Below are 21,907 nucleotides of genomic sequence, written 5' to 3'. Positions count from 1 at the left end.
ATGGCAGTATCAAATGTTAAAGCATCATATTAATTTAATGAATCTGTGATTTTTAGTCGCCTGGATGCCAACCATATTACCACAGTTCCAGACGACAGTTTTGAAGGCCTTCAGCAGCTGCGCCACCTGTGGCTGGATGATAACAACCTGACGGAGGTCCCCATCCATTCCCTGAGACACCAGGCGAACCTTCAGGCTCTGACGTTGGCACTCAACCGCATCTCATACATACCAGACAGTGCCTTCGCAAACCTCACCAGTCTAGTTGTGTTGTAAGTTATATTAAGCTTTTGTACAAATGTACAGTGTATCTATTTTACTAATATTTCTGGCCAGTCAGGCCTTTTGCTGCAGGTTGGATTTAAAAAAAGACCATAAACACCAAACTGTCCAGTTCAGCAGTATTCACTGATCTCTTCAAGTGTACTTCAAGTGTACTAAAAAAAGATATTCTAACATTCTAGATGGTAAATACCAAACTCAACACTGTTGTATTTTATGTCACTGCTACATGAAAAAAGACCAAGAAGGGCAAATCTTTATAAATAGGTAAGCAGTCATGTTGTGAAACTGTCAGTCTCTGGATTAATTGGTTCAGAAATTATTTAGTTACATAGCATACCATCTCATCAGTCCAGGCTTTTAGTGAGAAATCCTTTAAAAAGCCATAGTATTTCAGTTATAAACACTTTCAGTCAGTAAAGTAAACTTCCCCAGGACATCCTGTGCATGCAGTCTTCATAGACCTATACACTAAATAACTCAGCAGGAACAACCTGCTGGTGTACTTTTTTAAAGCCTTAATTAACCTGCCACCCTGACTAAGAACATTCTCATGTTTACCAAAATGACCTGAGGGAGAAGCTGAAGAGGCGACAGTCACGGGATGTTAAGTAGAAAGTTGAAAACCAACACATGCAAATTCTCTGCAGAGAGATTATACACTAACAGTTTGATGTCTCTTAAGTATCTGAGCCATGACATGTAATAAGTGATGGACATTTTTTGAATTACTGTGTAGGGATTTTTTGAGGGGGTAATTTTTCTAATTAACTAACATAATCTCTCACTCTGTCTGACTGTGTGTCAGTAAAATATGACTGTACTGCTAGTGCTCCCCTCTAAATTAAAGAAGCTATAATTCATAAGTAGTGTTTTCATATATCATCTACATTATTCTGTCACCACAAATCACTGCAAAGTACCTCTCATTGTGTTCTGCTCTAGCTCTGAATGTGTCCTCTGAGCAACTGCAAATCAGATTCACAAAACAAACTATGTAGTATTTATTTCCACAGCTTACAGTTAATAAGTCAACAAAATGGGTTGCTGCTCATGCCCTGCTGCGTTTTTGCATGCAGGCACTTTTACAGCGAAATATGCCATTGGGGTTTGAATTTGAATGTTAATGACACTGAAAAAAGTTGACTCTGACGGTGATGTAAAATCAAGATTATCTTGTTGTTTTATGCATGGCTGGAAATGCTAAAACCTTCCATGAGAGGAACTCGTACAAATACTGTATCTGGTGCGTTGCGAATCAGAGGGATTGTTCCAAACATTTTTTTTCCACTGCTGCTGTTATAAAATCACACAAACACGCACGCAAGCACACAGACACACATTGAATGGTATTGCTGCAGGGTTAGTATAAACATGTCAGGATAAACAGGAAGAAAAGACCTCAAATCTATTAGGCTGGGAAAGCCCTCTGCATATACACATATAGTACACACACCTGATTTCATAAATCACATGACTAGATTAAAACCCATGATGAATGTGAAAGATAATTTTATATCTATCACAGCATAGAAACCTTGCAGATGTGTGTTAAAATGCTTTTGCTTTTCCAGGCATCTTCACAACAACAGAATTAAAGAGATAGGAGACAACTGTTTTACTGGACTCTTGAACCTGGAGACACTGTAAGTAGACAGTTGTACAGTATGCATCAGTTTAAGTGTGTTTGTGCCTGTGTTTGTGTGTGCTAACAGCTCCCCCACCCACCTCTGCCCCAGTCCTCCAGACATCATTGTGTCCACTTCCTCCTTTAATTGCTCTAGGATAAATAGAGCAAAGTACATGATGCTTATCAAATCTGCCCTCCCACTGTTCACTTCCTCCTGCCACACAGCCTTACCTAATGGCAAACAGCTACCGTACAACACATAGACCTTTACAGGAGACTGGGGATGTCCTGATCCTTTTTTGTTTTTTATCCTAACTTCCAATCTCAGACATTCAAAATTAAATATCTGCTGGTACTCATACTAATCCACTGTTTACATTTTCCTACATAACAACACAGCACAGTTGGGCTATATTAAAATTAGTAAAGGCAGTTCAGCAGTAGTTTGCAATGATGTTTTCTAGCATATAGCGTTGTGTTTTGTATAGCTGTAAAGAGGAAGGAAAGGAAGGTTTGGAAGGGCCAAGGCAGCCTTCCTACAAGCCATTGTGCCAAAACGATAACCACTCATTGACTAGCTGATGAGCAGAAAATTAACAACATTTTTAATGATGGATTATCCCTAAGGTTTTAGATTTCTAGGTTTCATATGTGAGGGTTTGCTGCTGTTCCCTGTTTCATATCATTGTAAATTGGAAAAAAACAAGCATCGTGAAAATGGGCTCTCAGAAAGTTTTCACTATTTTTGATATTTAGAATAACCAACTAATAATTGAATTCAAAAAATCAAAAGATTAATTTTTAATGAAAATATTCATTAAATGCAGCCCATGCTCCGTGGAGCTGACTACAATCACAGACAGAACCGGGTAACTGAAGACTCAATTGTAGCCTTATTTGTTTGAATGTACCATTAATAGTGGGATTTAGAGGGATGGATTTGCTTTGCCATAAAGCAAAAAAAGAAAAAAAGCTGACTGCTTGTGTCTCTGTCTCTCTCACCACAGAGATCTGAACTTCAACAACCTGATGGTTTTTCCCAAAGCAATAGAGGCCCTGCCCAAACTGAAGGAACTGTGAGTGCTTTGACCTGCTTCTGCTCTTGGGAGGGGGCTTTTAGTTAATACTTTTGCTATGACACTTTTGTCAGTGACTGGTTAACTCATCAGCACATGAAGGAAGCTTGTTGGTGTTTTTTTTAGTTTTTTTATGTGATTTGAAAAAAAGACAAATATCTTACAAAGTAGCTGTGAACTAAACAGTTGTAACAGTAACAGTTGTAGTTGTTTTGTGAGGATTAGCAGTTCCTATTCACATACAGACACATCAGGTAAAAAAATGGCATGTTATCCTGTTTATTATATCGTTATTAAATCATTATTTGTCATATCATCATTATTTGGGCTCTTGTCTAGTGGGTGTGGTGATTAAACAGACAGAAATTTGTTGAAATTCTTGCTGGTGCCACGTGTCTCAATATTTGTGCCTTTATGAAAAAAGCTACAAACCTAAGGTTTTCTAGTTTTCTGTAGCAGACTGTGAGAGCTATTTGGCATTTTTATTTGTGCTTGATTTGGTTTAACAGTTTATGCCTTTTGTAACATGACTTTGGTTTTTTTGGTTTTTTTTTCAGTTTTGCATAAATGAATTTAACTTATATGTCAGGTTTCATATTGAGCAAAGTGTCTTTACGCTGTCTCCTTGGCCATTTCCTCCTGCAGCGGGTTTCACAGTAATGATATTGCTTCGATACCTGAAGGGGCCTTCCATAACAACCCCCTGCTGCGAACCATGTAAGGTCAAACTCCCCCTCTGATTCACTGAAACAGACATAACACACTAATAACTCAGACTTGTTCAAATGCCACCATGCACAATGTACAGTATGCTTCAGAGTACATACAGTACAGTACATTCAGTCTTAGCTGATGTGGGATACCAGTGGCTTCAGTAGATGAATGTCCAGAAGATGGTGCCATTCTCGCATAGTAAATTATTTTTGTTTGAACTCTTCCCCTGTGCTCTTCCTGCCCTCCCAGACATCTGTATGACAACCCTCTGTCCTTTGTGGGCGCAACGGCTTTCCAGAATTTGTCTGACCTGCGCTCCCTGTAAGTCCCACTGTCAAGCACGATTTCTGACAAATCACTGTTACAGAGTTCTGTCAGAACTTTGTTAGTAGGTGGTGACCTAAATATTAAAAGAAAATCTATTTATGTGTGTTTTAAAGGGTTCTTATGTCTTGTTTCATCCATATTAGCTCATACTTAGATGTTTATGACAGTGATTTTACTCTTCATCACCATGTGTGTTTCAGGATGTTACGTGGGCCAAGTATGATGCAGGAGTTCCCCATCCTTACATGGACCAACAACCTTGAGAGCCTGTGAGTGAACTTGGACTTGTGTGCAGCATCTGTTCCTGCCTGTGCTTTTGTGCATCTCAGTAGTGACTCATTAGGTCTTTCATTTCCAGGACCCTGTCAGGAACCAAGATCTCATCCATCCCTGCTGATCTGTGTGAAGATCTTAAGTTGCTTCGGACGCTGTAAGTGACATTTCCTTTCTTGTCACCTGCAATAGAACTTATAATTGTACTTGTACTACAATTTATGAACTAAAGCTTGATGGGTATACTATGCTGCTACAGTCAGAATTTGGATTCCCATTCATGCAAAAAATCTGGCATTTCAGAAAGTGTACATACTAATGCATATGGAAATTGTTTATAGACTGCCTATAGAGTGGAACATGACTAGCAATCCAACCCTTCACATTCATTTATTTCATAATTTTCCCAGTTGTCTAATTGTTGAAGTTGTTTGTGTTCCTCCATCAGAGACCTGTCCTACAATGATATCGAGGGGCTACCGTCCCTCCAGGGCTGCGTCCTACTGCAAGAGATGTGAGTGTAGAACATGTAGAAGTCAGTTCACAAATCATTTCAGACAAGGATGGTAAAGATTAATAAGTAGATTCTATCTTCAGACTTAAAATGTAGACTGTAAAAAAAAGTAATTATTTGCTTTTTTATAATCTGTTAAATTCTTGGTTTAAATCTACAGAAGCTTTCAGCATAACCATATTCAACAAATTGAAAGGGACACTTTCCAAGGTCTGTCTGCTCTCCGTTTGCTGTAAGTCCACTCAGTAACACACACTGGATGCTATTAAAACAGAGGTTTTATGCCTGGATTGTGAGTTCACGCCATTGTAATTTTTCACAGAGACCTGAGTAGAAATGAAATCCGAGTTATCCACAGAGATGCTTTCCTCACCCTCACTGCACTCACCAATCTGTGAGTATGATCTGTGTCTTATTTTACCACCTTTCATCATAATGAGCACAGAACTCCACCTACATATCATTGTTTTGTTTGACCTTCTGTGTTGTACAGCTTGTATGTAATCTTCTTTTCTTTCCAGAGATTTGAGTATGAACTCGCTTACTGTGATTCCGACAACTGGACTGAGTGCCCTCAGTCAGCTAAAACTCTCAGGGAACCCACAGATGAAAAATGTGCTGACGGCAAAAAACCTACCCAAACTCAGGTGAGGAAGAAATTCTGTGACCTCAAGTTCTGTTGTCTTAAGTGTTTTGCAGGGAATTTAGAACATAACACCAGTCAGTCAGGTGGGCTTTAAGGCGTTTACTATGTAGCTGCTACATCCCAGATGAAATTCAAGTCACTGACCTTTGTTGCATGTGAGCCCCCTTTTTTCTCTCCCCTCTGATAAGGGCACAAACTGCCCAAAAACTCTTTAAAAAAATTAAACATTGAACATGTAATTTATTTGTTGAAGGTTAAAACAACAATGAAGCTATGTTGAAATAAAAACATTAAATTAAGCAAAAAAAAAATTAAGTTGTAAATTGTAGAAGATGTACAAAGGTGAGGTACATGATTGAAATAAATCTCAAACTGTGATTAAAGGAATTGTTTTTGAACTGTTTGTCACATTACAGGACATAGCCCTTACACAGATTTAAAAAAAAATAATTCTGGCCATTAAAATAGAAATCAATTTTCTCAACAGAATCCTCTCATGTACTGTAGTTTATAGTGTATTGTATATTTGTATAGCCATTTAGTGGACTTATTTTCCCTCACCTTTTGTTTTCACTAAGTAGTGAGAAAAGACACTAAACATCTCTTTACATTTTATGCTGTAACATAAACAAGACAAAAACAATCAGTGGAGAAAACAACATACATGCTGTGCTGCACAAACTCAAATCAAGTAGTTGTTGAGCTGTTGTTAATCAGCACAGCAAATGAACTTGAAGCTAAAGAGAAAACACTCACCAGTGCTTAATTTGTAAACAAGATAAATTGAACAAATCCTGTAGTGAACAAAAAGTGTCCAAAAATAAAAATGTATCGCTTTTCTTGTCTTTCTCTGCCTGCTGTGATATGTATGTCACCAACTGACTGAAAAACTGAAACAAACTCCACCTCTTTGCTTCTGTTTAATGAGAAAGCCAGCTGAATCTGTTTTCTCCGCAATTGTAGACATACTATGGAAACATCCAAATATTATTATTGAAAAAAAAAAATCAGAAGAGCCAGATACACATTATTTATACTTTTTCCAGTATGGTTTTAAGATTCTGGACCATCTGTATTATCAACACTGGACCTCAGTAGGATGTTATCAGACTTTATAAATGATCATCATTTTTTTTGTAGGTCCATCTCTGTCCCTTACGCCTACCAGTGCTGTGCATTTGTTGGCTGTGACTCAATGACGGGTTCCTCTGAGGAAAATGACATAAAGAAATCTACAGGTGGGGATGCTTCAGTCAGAGCCTTTTCTTTGCAACAATTTACATGTTAGCTAAACTTTTTGTTGTTTTATTTATTTATTTTTTTTTTATAGTTTTATTTTGTTGTTTTATTGACATAAAAGCAACTGAAAATATCAATGAGTTTGTTTTACATAAGCCTCTTAACAGCATTCCTTATTCCAAGACCACCAGATTTTAGATGTAGATGTTGGACATACAACAGTTTTGCTTCATGAAATTTTACCAATTATTTTCATGTATTTTTTTTTTTTTAAACCTTACAGATTGTGTTGTTCAGATGTGCCTCTATGTGCATCAGTAAACAGCTACAATGTGTTTTATTGCATTAGACAACTTGAAACAACTATCTGAATGGACTAGTACTGTCCTACATTTCCTACTTTATTTAGGCAAAGTGAGAAAGTGTGTATTTTGTGTGCATGTTTGTGCATATGGCCTGATTTATGTGATTTATAGTCATTCAAAGTTTAAGACATTATACCTGACATTAACAGATGTACAGTATATCTTTAATTTGTACATTTTACCATCTATTAATCCCAAAGTGTTTTTTTTTTTTTTTGTTAAGCTGATTGTTGTTCCATTGACATCTGTTGTGTTAGTATATCCAGCCACTGAGAGATGTTTATCTTTTTCATACTTCTCCAGTCTAATAGTATTGTTTTATTTTTAGTAATGTTTAGGGCTACAAGTAGGGATATTATGATTAGTTTTGAGCATGTGTTGAGTATATCCAGATCACTGAGTCAGAGTAGGTATATTGTGATAGTTACTTTTTCCCAGAAATGTTGTATTGGTGGATAGAGCCAGAGTGCATGGACATAATCGTCAGTTGTGTTTAGTGTATAATGAGTGAATATCTCTCATGAGGTTAGTCCCATAATGTCCATCTTTGTTGTGTAATGTGTGTTCTGTGAATGATCTTTGAATTATATTGTATTAGCCTGATGTTAGTATTTCTGCACATTTTATTCCAAAAGTGGTTATCGGTGAGGATGTTGAGAGCTTTTTTCCATCTGTTTATTGGAATATGAGGTTCATTGGCAGTGGAAGAAGTTTATAGTGGTTTGTTTGTTGCAGTTTTATTGACGCTGTCCAATAGTGGTGATTGTCATGGATATATGTTAGAGATATTGATTTTTTTTCTGTGATATAATGTCTTAATTAGATTTATTGTTAATATTGTTCTTTCTCAATGTCACATATATCAATGTTCTGTTGGAATGTTGACATGGTGTTATGGTCAAAGATGTGGAGGCCTGTGATCACTTTTTCTTTCCATTTAGTCCACCTGGGTGGTGGTGATGAGTTGTGTGGATCCATTTGATAATTTACTATATTTGTGTTTCTGGTCCTCCTGTAAAGTGGTTTTATTCAGAGATTTTTTTATTTTTCCAATAAATTGTTATTATTGCATTCAGTGTGTTAAACCATTTTGCTGTGGGTTGAGTTGGGATTATTGTGAATAAGTGATTGATTCTTGGTTTTCGCAAAATCTTTATTGGGGCAAGGCATCCTTTCATGGAGAGTGGTAGTGTTATTCATCAATTTAATTTGTCTTGTATTGTTTTCAGTAGTCAAGTGAAGTTTATATAGAACAATTCTGACAGCTTGAAGAATTTCCACCTAAATATGTGATATTGCCAGTAGTGGGTCGTAAGTGGGGAATTTAGCATGAGAGCTATCTCCATTTATTGGTAGGATGGTAGATTTACTCTGTTTTATTGTCTAATCAGAGATGTTGTGAGAGGTATCGATGGTTTTAATAAGTTCTGTTCTGTTCTGTGATTGATTTGTTTGGATTTTGTTGGAATAGGAGTACATTGTCTGCATATGGGCTGATTTTACGTATTATCTTATTAGTGTGTTTTTGAAATTTCCAGTTTATTTTATCAAATGCTTTTTCAGCATGTAGTGGAAGGATGACAGTCATTTTGGTGGCATATATTCATCAGGTTGGTTAATTGGGTTGTTAATGCTTTGCTGATGATTTTGATATCAGTGTTTGCTAAGGAAATGGGTCTTTTGTGCAGCGAGTTGGATCCTTATTTGTTTTAAGTAGGCCAAGTAATGAAATTAGTGCAGAGTACATATGATAGGGAATATTTTTTTTCCTCTGCCATTCTGGTAAATAGTGATGATAATGTTTGACAAAAGTGTTTTTAAAACTCAGTGGGGAAGCAATCTAGTCCAGGGGCTTTATTGTTTGACATTGTGATTAGTGCCTTTTCATATTATGATGATGGTTACCCAGAAACAGAAACAGCCTCTCACCCAGCATTATTTCAGTTTCACAGCATGGCAAAGCTGTTATGCTTATTTTCTGGGACAGTTAAATTTGTTACAATTAACTGTTTATGATTAAGATTTTTAATGTATTTTCCATCTTTTTTTTTTTTTTTTTTTTTTTTTTTGATTTTAGCAGGAGAGGATGTGGAAAGAATCTCAATGATTATGCACTGCTCTCCATCACCAGGTAAGCCTTAAACTGTTTTTTTTACATCTTTCATTATGTATCTGTATGTTTGCTTTTAAACAAGTGTAAATTTTTGACCAACCATATTGTTTCTGTCTTCAGGAGCTTTCAAGCCTTGTGAGCACCTCCTGGGTAACTGGATGATTCGTCTGACAGTCTGGTTCATCTGCCTGGTGTCGTTGGTCTTTAATACCCTGGTCCTGGTGGCCACCTTCTCCCCCACACACCGAGCTGCAGGCCATTCCCACTCCCTGACTCTGTCTCTCTCTCCAGCCAGGCTGCTCATGGGCCTGCTAGCCCTGGCCAATCTGCTTACAGGTGTGTATGTCAGCGTGCTGACCGTGCTTGATGTTGCTACCTGGGGCTCCTTCGCAGAGTTCGGTGTGTGGTGGGAGATGGGGCCTGGCTGTCAGGTCACAGGAGCTCTTGCCGTCTTTTCATCAGAGTGGGCAGTCTTGTTACTGTCACTCGCGGCTGTGGAGCGCAGCGTGGCCGTGCGGACAATTCTCGGGAAAGTAATGATGTCACCCAGGAGGAACGGCAGCAGCCACCGTGGATGCTGGAGAGGAGATCGGCGCTTCAGACTGGCTGCAGGACTACTGGGGCTGCTGGCTGCTGCTGGAGCCTGCCTGCCTCTCCTGACCTCTAGCAACCAGTCGGCCTCTCCTCTCTGCCTGCCCTTCGCTGGTGGTGAGAGTCCAGCTCTAAGTGTTACAGTGGTTCTGGTGCTGCTCAACGCGCTGGCTTACCTCTTCACTGCAGCTGTGTACACCCAGCTATACTGCCACCTGGGCAGGGTGGAGCTGGCTGATCCAGAGCAGACAGGTGCCCTGCGACACGTAGCCTGGCTCATCTTCACCAACTGCATCTTCTTCTGCCCTGTGGCAGCTTTCTCCTTCGCCCCTCTCTTGACTGGCTCTACGGCTGGCGGCCCAGAGATCGCCAAGTCTGTCACCCTCATTTTCTTCCCACTGCCTGCGTGCCTGAACCCGGTGCTATATGTGTTCTTCAGCCCGGCCTTCAGGGAGGACTGGCTGAGACTACGCGGCCGCGGAGGTTTGACCAGGGAGGTGAAAGCTGGTGCTGAAAGTCATGGAGACGACGGTGGCGGAGGGTCGGAGCTCACAGATGGGGGCTCCTCCACCCACCTGGGCTTTGACTGTGGGGTGTACTCACAGCTTTGTGGAGAGACAGTTGTATGTGAGCAGTGCGAGGCAGCACTGCATGCCAGGACCTGTTCTTCCCCCTCGTCCTCCACAGTCTGTAGACACTTGGTGAAGTCACACAGTTGTCCCACCCTCCTGGCGGGAGCTGCAGTGTGTCCACGCGCAGAGGGGTTTTGGGCAGAAAGCGGGACACCCTCTGCTCAGTCTGAGTACGCTGACGAGGGGGACTCATTTGTGTCAGACAGCTCAGACCAGGTTCAGGCCTGTGGCAGAGCCTGCTTCTGTCAGACCAGAGGCCTTCCTCTTGTACACTATTCATACAATATACCTCGAATCAAGGACTAAGGATGGTTCAGAACTTCACTTTGTGCACAGATCTCTGTCATGTGAATTTAGATGCTACAAGAATATGTAAACCTTTTTATATTAAAATGTGCCAACTACAACTACAAGACTATTGAGCAAGCACTTGAGTAAACAGAGATGAAACCAATCATTTAAAGGGAACTTGGATATGATTTCTAAATGAGCTGAACTGAGCACATCATGTTACACAATAGTCGACAAAGGATCTTGCAAAGGAAAATCATGCCACCAGTGCCTTCCTTTTGCTTCCAAGTGGATATCATGATTTTGCGAACTTCAATTTGTGTGTCAAAGACTTTATGGTTTCTCTGTTTTACCTGTACTTTTAAGCTTTTTAAATTTTAATTGTTATTCATCTTGTCAATTTTTAAAGCTTCTCCACAGCAACTGTTGATTTTATACTTAGATTTTTTAAAATATAAATGTAGCAAATGTAATAATCATCCTAGACTTTCTCTGTTTGAATGTAACTTTAAGGTGGTTTTCACCCACCAGAGAGGAATAATGTAACGTTAACAATAACTTCTGCCTGCCTGTGATCCTAATCTACAGTGTGAGAATGGTAAATGCCAGTCTATAATAAACACGTCTTTGCTTTAAGTTACTAAGACTAAGAATGTGATAAAAGTAGCAGATATCACTGTTTTAGCAACAACTATACTTGGTGGTTTTGATAGATGTTATTTATTGTATGAGCAACAGGAGTGTATGGGTGGACACAATTTCAGGTGTATGAAAGGTGGCCTTCGAATGATGAATATACAATCTAACCCTAACATTTGCCAAAATAGCAGCACTTCTGTTTTTATCCTTCACAGAAAACTAATACATGTATACAGGTTTAGATCATTATTTTCAGTAGTCTGAAGGATGATTCCTGTTATTTTTAAATCAGTGCTCTTTTTTCTGACTTTTTTTCCATCATGCCCCTTTATTTGGATCAAACTTTTTTATGTCTTAACTGCAGAGCTATAAAAAACATAAACACTTCCTTTTTTCAGTAGAGTAATACTTAAATTAGACCTATTTTATCTGATGTTCATCTTATTTTTGGCTGAAAGAACAATCACTGACCTGTTAATTACAGTGTCAGAAGCTGACTGATTAAACAAACAAGATGCAATGTATAAATTACTGAATTTTAGATATGCTAGTTAGTGGATTATGTTCCCTCCATATAGACTAGGGCTAGCTGCTTACCCATTTCCAAGCTATATGCTAAGCTAACAAGCTCACAGATATGAGAGTGTTGCTTTTTTCATACTGAGAGAATATTTCCCAAAATATCCCCAAAGAGAATTACAGCAAACTTTTTATTTTAACCCACAAATTATAAAAGTTTGATGACAAACTGGCAACAAATGGTAATGAAAATCACCTGTATTCACATTATTCTCATAAGATGATCTCTGATTTACGTTTGAGTCATTAAAATTTTTTAAAGGTAATTTGACTTGAGTGCAACAAGAAAAACACATGAATACCGTCCAAGTTAAACATGTGAATGTAATGTGAAAATAACATGATGTGAATGAGACTGGCAACCAGCTGAGTCAACAGGAACGTGCATACGCAGTGCCAAAAAGTTTGAAATGGACTACTATTATTGAAAAGTGGGTGATCATTATTCAACCACAGACATATAATAACAAGTATCTACACTGTTTTTGTATATAAAGGATTTTCTTTTTTGGTGTTTGTGTGCAATCTTTGTACCTGTTGTACTATACGGTGACGTAAATGGCCAAATTTTAACCACAAAAAAAAAATGGGCATGATGGAACTAAAGTAGGAACTAGGGCCTATAATGAATACAGGAGGAATTGCCTTCAAAGTAATTCACTGTCTGCATTGTATTTGCAATCCAGTTTCAATATCAGCGTGTGACTCAGACCCTTGCTGCATGATCATTTAAGTGTGCATCGTCCAGTTTTATTGTATAGGTCATCATTATAGCATTATTATACTGTAAAGCATATAAATGTAGATGTCTTTTGCCCTGAGAGCTGACCTGAGTGATACTGTGAGTGACGAGGGGTTGACTGATGTTCGGTGTGCTTGAGCATGACTGTACACATTAAGGTGGATACACCCTCAGAACGTGTATCCACAAGTGCACATCATGTGAGTGCTCAGGAATTTAGACAATGTAGGCAAACGTTTTCTTCCACCAACAAGACATTCTTGTGCCCTTATAATGCACCATTTAATTGTAATCTTTTGGGTTGATTTTCTGTTTTCATATAGTCTTGACTGGGTGTGTAAGATCTTGCACCAACCAAAATGTCCATTGATTGTTTGAGATGCCTGATGTCCCATCTGGTGAAAATGTACAAATCTTTTAGTAGTTTGGTTATTGGTTTTTGTGTTTTTATGTAAATTATTTGAAAAGAAAACAAGTAATCAAGAATGGGATGCTAACCAAGGAAGCTACCTCCTCAACTGTAGTGGCTACCAGTAGTGCTTTGTAAAAGAATAGTCTGTTTTCATTTGTTGTTACTTTATTTGCATTCTTGGCTTTATGTTGACACATGTGTTTGTACATCATCATTTTAGTTAAGTGCAAATTGTGGGAGGAATCTATGTACTGTATACTGTGATTTAAAAAAAAAAAAAAAAAAATCATACTATAAACTATGAATTTTTTTTGTTTTGTTTTATCTTTTATAGATACAAACTTGCAGAATAATACAGATTATGAAAAGTATCTCACTTCAAATTTAAATTTAAAATACCTGTGAGATCTCCCCAAGTTGTTTTTTATTCTGTTCAAGTAAAAAAATAATTCTATAAATTGTGTATGAATAAAATTGGAAGAATGCAACCATTTTTATTTACCTTTCTGTTACAATGTAAACACTGCAGTGACTATTGTCTTCATCAAATATGTTACCATATATCTAAAATGATTGTACTCATAATCTTAAAACTTATTGTCACATCACTTTCTTGCTAAATCAGCTTTACCAGTTAAAGTAGGTGCATACATTGATTTCTGGAGCTGGGGATAATATACAGAATTCTTTTCACTGCATTGTCTCATAGAAAGGTCAGAACCCCTGGGAATTAAAGTATTGACAGTAATCCTTCATGTGTTTCTCTCAGCAGAGTTCCTCATTGAATATCAGGCTGTACAGTGGCCTCATGGGAAGACAGGTGATTTGTTAATTTTCAAAGCAGTTAAATTATATGAATGTATATGAACTGTATTTGCTTTGATGATCCCTTATTGCTTCATCTAGCGCCATCATCAGGTCAAAATTTCGCCTCAAACAACACTTAGGTTTATGACAAAGTACCAACAAACTAATGACATTCCCCACATCTTCACTTTCCATTCACGTCAGCAGTAATAAAGTGTGTAGATTAATGCATCAATAACTGGCGATAACGGGCAAGCCTGCATAATGAGCAGTTTTAAAAGTATATGTTGATGCTAACACTTTTATTAAATTCACATCTTGGCTGCATGGTATTTCTACACTGTAGTATTATTACTTCAGTTAGCTCTTTAGCTGATAACTTCTCCCACCACTGCTTAAGTTAGCATTTAGCTCGAAGGAGCACTGCGTACAGCCTCACACGGCTGCTAGTGTGGTTATTGACTTACTCTCATTAAACTATTTTCAGCAAATACTATTTTAGAGGTTTTTTTTTTTTCTAATGTGAATGTCCTAAGCCTGTTCACATGTATGAGACCATTCAGTGGAGTTGCCCTCCTGCCATGTTATCCACAACTGCAGGCTGCCTTCACTCATACAAGTGAGCTGTAACTTGGTGATGAGTGAAAAATTACCTCTGGGATTGTATAAAGAAGCAGACATGTAATTTGATAAATCCTGTTTAGGTTTGAACCATGTAGCCTTTTTATTTTGTAATTTGTGGATTTTGGCGAAGTCCCATGTCAAAACGCATGACAAAAACTGAGGCGCTCTAAGACATTCCTCATGCATGTTAATAGTGACACATGTATAGGGCTCACTGGATCTTTTGAAGCTGTACGCTGAGAGGGAGGACACAGGAAGTATTTACATTCAAGGCATCAAAGGAATAACTGTTGAGTGATGTTACAGCAGTCCCCGCCCGATGAACTCTGCCATGTGTTCCACTTCACTGACACACGTCCCCAATGGAAAAAGGACATCCCAGCTATTCTAGCCCTTCACACACATCCCTCTGTGGCGTGCACATTAGTAACATGCCTCACACCTCTAGCTTTACTGAGGATTTGTTACAATAAAACTAAGCCCTCGACAATTCTTGCAGAATTCCACTTGACTTCTGACTATCAGTGGCATGCTTTTTGCATTTTCTGTATAACACGGCTGCTTCAGTGATCATCATGGCAGGGATATATGACTGAATGAAATCACTCTATTTTGTGCGTCTGAAGCAAATTTTATTCACACAAATTAATCACACTAAAAACACTATAATCCAAGGATGACAAATCATAAATTACTATTAAATTTACTTTTGATATTTACTACACACCATTATCCATTTAATACTAGTTTCTGAAATGAAGGAGAAATACAGTGACAAACCATTGTTTTTTTTAAATAATACATGAATACTATTCCATATTCAAGAACAGTAAATTAAGTTAATAAATTTAGCATAACAGTGAGGATGACTTGATGCGAGATAATTGTAGATGAGGGAAGTGGTGCAAAAACAACAAAAAAAGATGTGTGTTAAACACAGTTTGTGATGCAGAGTTGCTCATGACAAAACAGTCAACATGCAGGAGTTGCTGGAGACAAATCAATCTTTTCTTCAGTCAGCAGGTCGTAGCTCTTTCTTTTCGTCTTTCTTTTCTTCTTTAACAATTTGAGCTGCAAGGCAGGAACATAAGTCAAGATACAGAGGCGTTAATAAATCCATTGCAAGTTATGTTGGTACCATAATGTTCACAAATTATATACCAAAGATGAAAGATTTTTTTTGTCCACATGGAGCAGGTGGAATCAGGATGTGAACTCAATATAACATATTATCATCTTTAAGTTGATATGGCTAACGTTATTAAGCAGGTGCCTGTTCACACATCCAGAAAACATGGAATATTCACTCTCCATTTAGCTCCATTTTTGGTCTCCACCAACTCCTGAGGGAAATACCAGGCCCTTTGGCTGCTGAATGCTTCTCTGTATCCACCAGCTAGTTACTAACTTTGTGTGTCTGTCTTTTAGTGCTGAACAGGAAGTGCACAGTGAACTTTTTTTTGTTGAAAATGATGCTTTGATATTCATCACAGTGTGGGGTGGGGCATGGTCTTACCTCAGGACCACAGGTTGGTGAGAGTTAAAAGAAGGAGGGAGTAGATGGATCTAAACAAGACCCAACTTTGTTGTTTTTCTGAAATTTTCAACCATCTCATGGCCTTCTTCAGCAGAGTGAGCTGCTGAGGTACTCTCAACCCCACGAGGAAGGCCAAGAATTGTGATTGAAAGCTTCAGGAATAAGTTGGATTTTGTGCTTTTACTGGACAGTATTTGGGTTGACGATAAATTCTGCAGTTCTCTTGAGGAAATTCCTATTTTTTCTTAAAATCAGAAACATAAGTAGTTCTGTCCAAGAAACCTGTTAAAAATCAGGAAAACATAAATTTTTTTTTTTTTTTTCCATTTTTCCATCACATATTCAATCCATTTAAAAAAAGAAAAAGTTCCCACACAGGAAAAATAAGTGCTATGATTTAACCTGTTGAATATTTTGACTATATATTCTCACATTTACACTAAAATATGTTTTTGTTAATAACAGAATGACATTCATTTGATGTGGACTGTCACGATATGAAGTGAAAAGGGGAAAAGGAGGATCGCAGAGAAAGGCTGGAGTGTCTAAGTGGGTCATGAAAAGAGGCCACATGTTTCTGTCTCTGTACCGCCCAGCAGGATACTTACAGCGAACCTCCAGTTTACACTCCACTACGTCTTCTCCGCTGTCGTTGACTGCTTTGCACGTATACACTCCCCCATCGAATGGACAGGGCTTACGGATCTCCAGTGTCAGGACGCCTTGCTTACTGAGCATTCGGTACTTGGCTTCATTTGTGATGTCCATCTTGTTTTTGTACCAGGTCACTTTGGGCTAATAAGGTAGGACAAAATATCCAGGTGATATTTTTCACAACATGCAATAATACATTTGCACAAATAGGTCACAATGCGGTGCTGGTCCATTAGTAACACATTAGTAATGACAGGATTTATGTGCTGGATACTGCTTGATTGAGGATATGGTGTTTATTACCTGCTACTAATCCCAAAAATGCCTGCATGAAGAGGGGGTTAGGTGTGTGTGTGTGTGTGTGTGTGTGTGTGTGTGTGTGTGTGGGTGGGGGTGGGGGGGTGTTATAATAATAATAATGATAATAATAATAATAATCTTAATTTATAGAACACTTCTCAAAAGCTGCATTACAAAGTGCTTGACAGAGACAGCAAAAAATTGTTTTGCTTTGGTTTCATTTTTTCTGTATTTTTGAAGTGGACCTTGATTAGGAATTGTACAAATTTCATCTTTTAATCATCTTTTGTGCATTACAATAAAAAAAAAAACTCCATTCATAGCTGAGATTTTTGTTTCCAGGTGTCATCAAATGTATGATAGATTTTTATTGCAAATTACCTTTGCTCATTTTTATGGAATGATTCTACTGACCTTTGGTATGCCTCTCACTGAGCAGCTGAGAGTTGCACTGTATCCTGCTATGATGGAACGGTTCACCAAAGGATGTGTGAACTTGGGAGCCTCTGAGAAGTCATGTTCCTTGTAGGTGGGTGGCTTGTACACAATACCTGTGGAGACAGACAGTATTTATGATAACTACTTGGATTTCACAGACCATTACTGCTTTATACTGATTGTATACATCATGTGCAGTCAGAGCCCACCTGTTTTCTGGATGTAAGCACTATCTTTTGTGTTGCAGGCCTCTGGGCTGAGGCCCACCAGGTTCATGGCAAAGGCTCTGAAGACATACTCATTCCCCATGATGAGGTCAGACACGATACAGTGGGTTCTCCTGTACTGCTCGAAGACTGTATACCACTCCTTCATATGAATCACAAAAAATATTTCAGTTTTTCCACTCCATTATAGTTTATCTTGGGCAGTATGTACACATTAATATTGGGCTCTTTTCTTGTACTTAAGTACATATGGATACAGTTGCACTGCAATGTCTGTTGCATTACCTCTGTTGAAACTTCCACACAATGATGTAACTACATTTTGGAAACTGTGAAACTTTGAAAAACTAAAATCCTTGCCTGTACCTCAATCAATGTGTAATACAGTGAGAAATGTAAATAGGGTTGTTTGATGGTGAGCGGAGTGAGTTTTAATGATATAAACATACTTTAAAGTATAATCAGTAATAATATAAAGGCAGAATAGAGGTAATCATATCAGATTTCCCTAGTTTGCATATGTTTCGCCAATTGGACTCATTAAACCATTAAAGCCCACTTACATGGATACAATCTAAATTGAATCCATTTTTGTTTTTTACTCAGACAAATTACATTTGCTGATTAAAATAGGTCAAATGACAGATCCACCTGTAACTAAAGGAATTGTGTGACAGTTTATATTCATCTGTTTAGGTAAGCTACAAGATCGAAATAGGATATGAGTGGATTTGAAGTACATGTGCCCTCAGCACTTTTATCTCTGATAAATAACAGGTACACAGTACATTGTTATTGGTAACATGATAATCAACATCCCGAAGCTTGCTATAAAGAGATGCAAGTGAAATTAATTTGATCTAATAATGACTGCAGTGAAACGTGAACCATCGGCCGAGCTGGGCAGGAAAACAATGTCCCTGCGTCACTGTACAGACAACCCGGACCAGGTCAAGGCTACGAGGATAAGATTAGGACATTCCTGGCCGACATTGTTCCTGGCAGCTAGAGGTGGAGGATGGTCTTGCCAACAGGCCCATAATGCATCACCCTCAAAGGAGACTGTGTGCTCAGCATTGGCTGATTACAGCATATGTGTCACAGATGAAGCTAAAATATCCTTCTGTGTCCATGCAGCATTCATCCTCCCACATGTACAGTCACTTGTGTTTGCAGTAAGGGGAGATTTGCAAATATGGTAACTGAAGGCCTACATTTCAGGTAGCAAGAAACTATGAACCATAATAGCATAGTGATCGTTGCTTCCACTCAGTTCCTTGTAAACCCGACATGACTTGAGAGTCCACATTTTTACTTTCAGTGTAATTGGGATGGGCAGTGTCCTGTTGTATTCAGATCTTAGTCTGTCTTTTAATATATCTAATACCTAAATGCACCATTTGCTTTTTGAGGAGTGTCAAGTGCGGGCAAAATCTCATTTATTGTTACTCTTTTCAACTGCAGCAGCTCATTATCTGGTGGAGCAACATGAGTTTTTGAAAATTAATTTGTCTGTGTTGGCTTCAGGTTGGTATTCCAGCTCTTTCAGATTGGGCCCGAATTTTTCTGAATGTCATATGCATGTAAATTCTCAGAGGTTTTCTCTCTGCTAATTGCTTCAAAATGATTTAATTTCAATAAGAATTGCATTTCATCATAAGCTTGTGTTCAGCTTCATTTGAATTTAAATTAAGCTTTGCTGATAGGACCCAAGGGTGTAGAGTCTCACCATGGTCTTCTTGTCAGCTTTCTGAATGGTGTAGCCAGTGATTTCACAGTTACCATTGTCCTTAGGTGGCTTCCACTCGAGTGCCACATTGAAGCCCCAGACATCCATGATCTTCAGAGCCTCAGGAGGCCCTGGGAGATCTGCAGATGAGAAACGTGAACTCCGATGAACTGTCCACTGGCAAAACCACTGTATGGTTGGAGGTCACTAGCACGAATGCTGTTACAGTTTACTACAAAGATTGTATTTATTCCTGTTAATACCCAAACCAGTTTTCCATGTGTTCAGTCCTGCTTACCAACAATCTGCAGATTGACACTTGCTGTGTCTTCCACGTTCTCAATCTGCACCTGGAGATCATACTTCCCCGAGTGTTTTCTCTCTGTCTTGCGGATGAAGAAGATTGTATCTACATCACTGTTCCTCACACTAGCGAATGAGGGATTTAGAGGCTCCCCATCTTTGCTCCATGTAACCTTTGGCCTGGGCTTACCCTGCATGACCAGAAAAAACAAAGGCAGGGATTCACTTCAAAATTCTATGTGCTAGTTTACAAAGTAAAGATGAACAAGATCAACCTTTTAACAATATTCACTGATAATCTATTTCCAAATATATTATCAATTTTTAAGGAAACATTGCCTAATATGGCTACAGTATGTTGGTTAGTCTGTGACTGTGGATAATGGATGGATAATGAGAAAAGGGGTCCCTGGGCAGAGATAGGTAAAAGGCCCCATATCTCTCCTTCATAGGACCCTCAGAGTGAAAGAACACATCGGTTTTTTTTTGTCTTTTAACGGAGCTCAGTAACTTTCAAACAAGAAATGCTATCACTCACTTTATACAGAGCTCTGGTTCCCTGGGGCTTACAGTATATAGCAGAAGAATGTAGAAACTTGTCAGCATTTTTTCAAGCAATCAAAATTACATTTATCATAATAGAAAGTTTTATCATATATCTTTAATCATCGAGCCAAGGTACCAGGCACGCCCATTTCTTTTGGTTTGTGATCAGTCTCCTGCTATATTTTGCTGTTAAAAAATTATATGTACATCTAAAAAATTTCTGTTAACATATTTATGTACACAATTTGGAAGAAAGAAACCACTTTTGCTATGAAATGGATTTCAATCCTGATTTTATCTTTTTTTTTCTGCATCTTCCAGACTTACCCAAGTAACTGGTTCATTTTAATGCTTCATATGTGGATAGTAAATCAGTCTTTGTGCCTCATTCGTGTTTCACTCTGATGTTCATACCGTATGAAGTCATCAGTCTTGGTGTTTTGATGACGTTTTTAAAAAGGCATCTGACTGATTTCATATATACTGCACCTGGAATGGTATCAAAAGGTTGACAGTTTCTCCAACTTTCTTGATGAGAGTCTGGCGGAGATTTCTGGGCAGCCAAATTTTTGGACGTTCTGTGCAAGAAAAAACACAAAACACAAACTAAGAGGGATGAGGGTGGACTCCTGGGAGTTTAGCCTTGAGTTAAAATAGATTCAAATACAAAAATGTTGAGGAATCTCAAGGATGAGTTTAAGTGAGAGGAAAGGTTTGGCTCATGTCTCATCATGTCTCATATAAATAAATGCATTACATGCTTTATGTCTCACATCACTCCATCATTCAAATGAACAGTTAGATGGAAGTCTAACAGTTGTAATGTGGAATATAGCTCTGAAACAAAAACTAGAACCAGTCACCAATAGGACTAAATCCATATCTACTCACGCATTATCTCTCTGATGGTGACGGGTTGAGCGAGAGTGGTGGGAGCACTGGGACCCGCCATGTTGTAGGCTCGCACACGGAACTGCAGCCTGTCCCCGGTGGTGAGGTCTTTGACAATCAAGGATGTCCTCTCAGTCAGACCCTGAATGGCTGGTATCCATTCATCAGCTGAGGCCAGAAAACGCATGATTCATTTTACTGCAGATGTTACAATGGAGCCAAAGTTTAAAATAAACAAACAAACAAAAAAACAGAAATTCATCTGAGCTTTGTTATGACTTTGATTAGATGTATAGCATTGGCTTGCTGAAGGTATAGGGGCCTACAGGAAACAAAGAGAGAGAGTGGGGGGTATGAAATATGTAACAACCAGGGATGTTGTGATAATATGGTATAGGTTTGCATTTGGTGCCCCCTGTCAGAGATTTTTTGATCCTTTTTTCTATCTGACAATAGGTTTTGGTAATCTGACTGTGCTGTGTGGGCTGTTTGGAAATTCGGAGAGATCTGTTGCTGTGCTACACTTTGATTAACTGATTGGTGCACACAAACTTTGATGTAAGCTGTAAAAAAAAAAAAAAAAAAAAAACTTCTTTATCTAAAGCATGCAGGGGGTAGCTCCAGCACTTACTGCCCTCCTTGCAGTACTCAACCCCATAACCCTCGAGTTCAGCCGAGCCGATCCTCTCAGGCGGCCGCCACTTCAGCGAGATAGAAGTGTCACTGATGTCTTCGACGCACAGTCCGATGGGCTCACTTGTAGGGGCTGAGAGCGAGGCAGAGGGC

At 38.6% G+C, this 21,907-nt stretch overlaps 2 protein-coding genes across 3 annotated transcripts in view; one reads left to right on the top strand and one right to left on the bottom strand.

Moving 5' to 3' along the window:
* lgr4 (leucine-rich repeat containing G protein-coupled receptor 4) overlaps window positions 1-13,938 on the top strand; it is a 34,096-nt gene extending 20,158 nt beyond the window's left edge. The window contains exons 5-18 of one of the 2 annotated variants that reach the window (XM_071488683.1): window positions 57-272; window positions 1,857-1,928; window positions 2,920-2,988; window positions 3,634-3,705; window positions 3,952-4,023; window positions 4,230-4,298; window positions 4,388-4,459; window positions 4,751-4,816; window positions 4,977-5,048; window positions 5,139-5,210; window positions 5,338-5,463; window positions 6,603-6,700; window positions 9,147-9,197; window positions 9,300-13,938. In XM_071488683.1, the coding sequence (XP_071344784.1) occupies window positions 57-272; window positions 1,857-1,928; window positions 2,920-2,988; window positions 3,634-3,705; window positions 3,952-4,023; window positions 4,230-4,298; window positions 4,388-4,459; window positions 4,751-4,816; window positions 4,977-5,048; window positions 5,139-5,210; window positions 5,338-5,463; window positions 6,603-6,700; window positions 9,147-9,197; window positions 9,300-10,708 (2,536 nt within the window). In that variant the 3' untranslated portion in view covers window positions 10,709-13,938. Of the gene's footprint in view, window positions 1-56; window positions 273-1,856; window positions 1,929-2,919; window positions 2,989-3,633; window positions 3,706-3,951; window positions 4,024-4,229; window positions 4,299-4,387; window positions 4,460-4,750; window positions 4,817-4,976; window positions 5,049-5,138; window positions 5,211-5,337; window positions 5,464-6,602; window positions 6,701-9,143; window positions 9,198-9,299 lie in introns of both variants that reach the window. The other variant, XM_071488682.1, reaches the window with a different exon arrangement.
* A 1,168-nt stretch (window positions 13,939-15,106) lies between these two features.
* The window catches only part of mybpc3 (myosin binding protein C3), a 32,835-nt gene continuing 26,034 nt past the window's right edge, over window positions 15,107-21,907 (bottom strand). Inside the window, exons 25-33 of the mRNA XM_071488691.1 lie at window positions 21,753-21,887; window positions 21,122-21,289; window positions 20,720-20,808; window positions 19,680-19,875; window positions 19,382-19,521; window positions 17,635-17,794; window positions 17,402-17,538; window positions 16,642-16,828; window positions 15,107-15,567 (exon numbers count right to left, since the gene is read on the bottom strand). Of these exons, the coding sequence (XP_071344792.1) occupies window positions 15,509-15,567; window positions 16,642-16,828; window positions 17,402-17,538; window positions 17,635-17,794; window positions 19,382-19,521; window positions 19,680-19,875; window positions 20,720-20,808; window positions 21,122-21,289; window positions 21,753-21,887 (1,271 nt within the window). The 3' untranslated portion in view covers window positions 15,107-15,508. The remainder of the gene's footprint in view (window positions 15,568-16,641; window positions 16,829-17,401; window positions 17,539-17,634; window positions 17,795-19,381; window positions 19,522-19,679; window positions 19,876-20,719; window positions 20,809-21,121; window positions 21,290-21,752; window positions 21,888-21,907) is intronic.

The sequence above is a fragment of the Trachinotus anak genome, unplaced genomic scaffold, assembly GCF_046630095.1.
Source record: "Trachinotus anak isolate AG129_WGS33_773 ecotype Australia unplaced genomic scaffold, CSIRO_AGI_Tana_v1 ptg000011l, whole genome shotgun sequence".
Taxonomy (NCBI): domain Eukaryota; kingdom Metazoa; phylum Chordata; class Actinopteri; order Carangiformes; family Carangidae; genus Trachinotus; species Trachinotus anak.
This window is presented reverse-complemented; position numbering and strand designations above follow the sequence as displayed.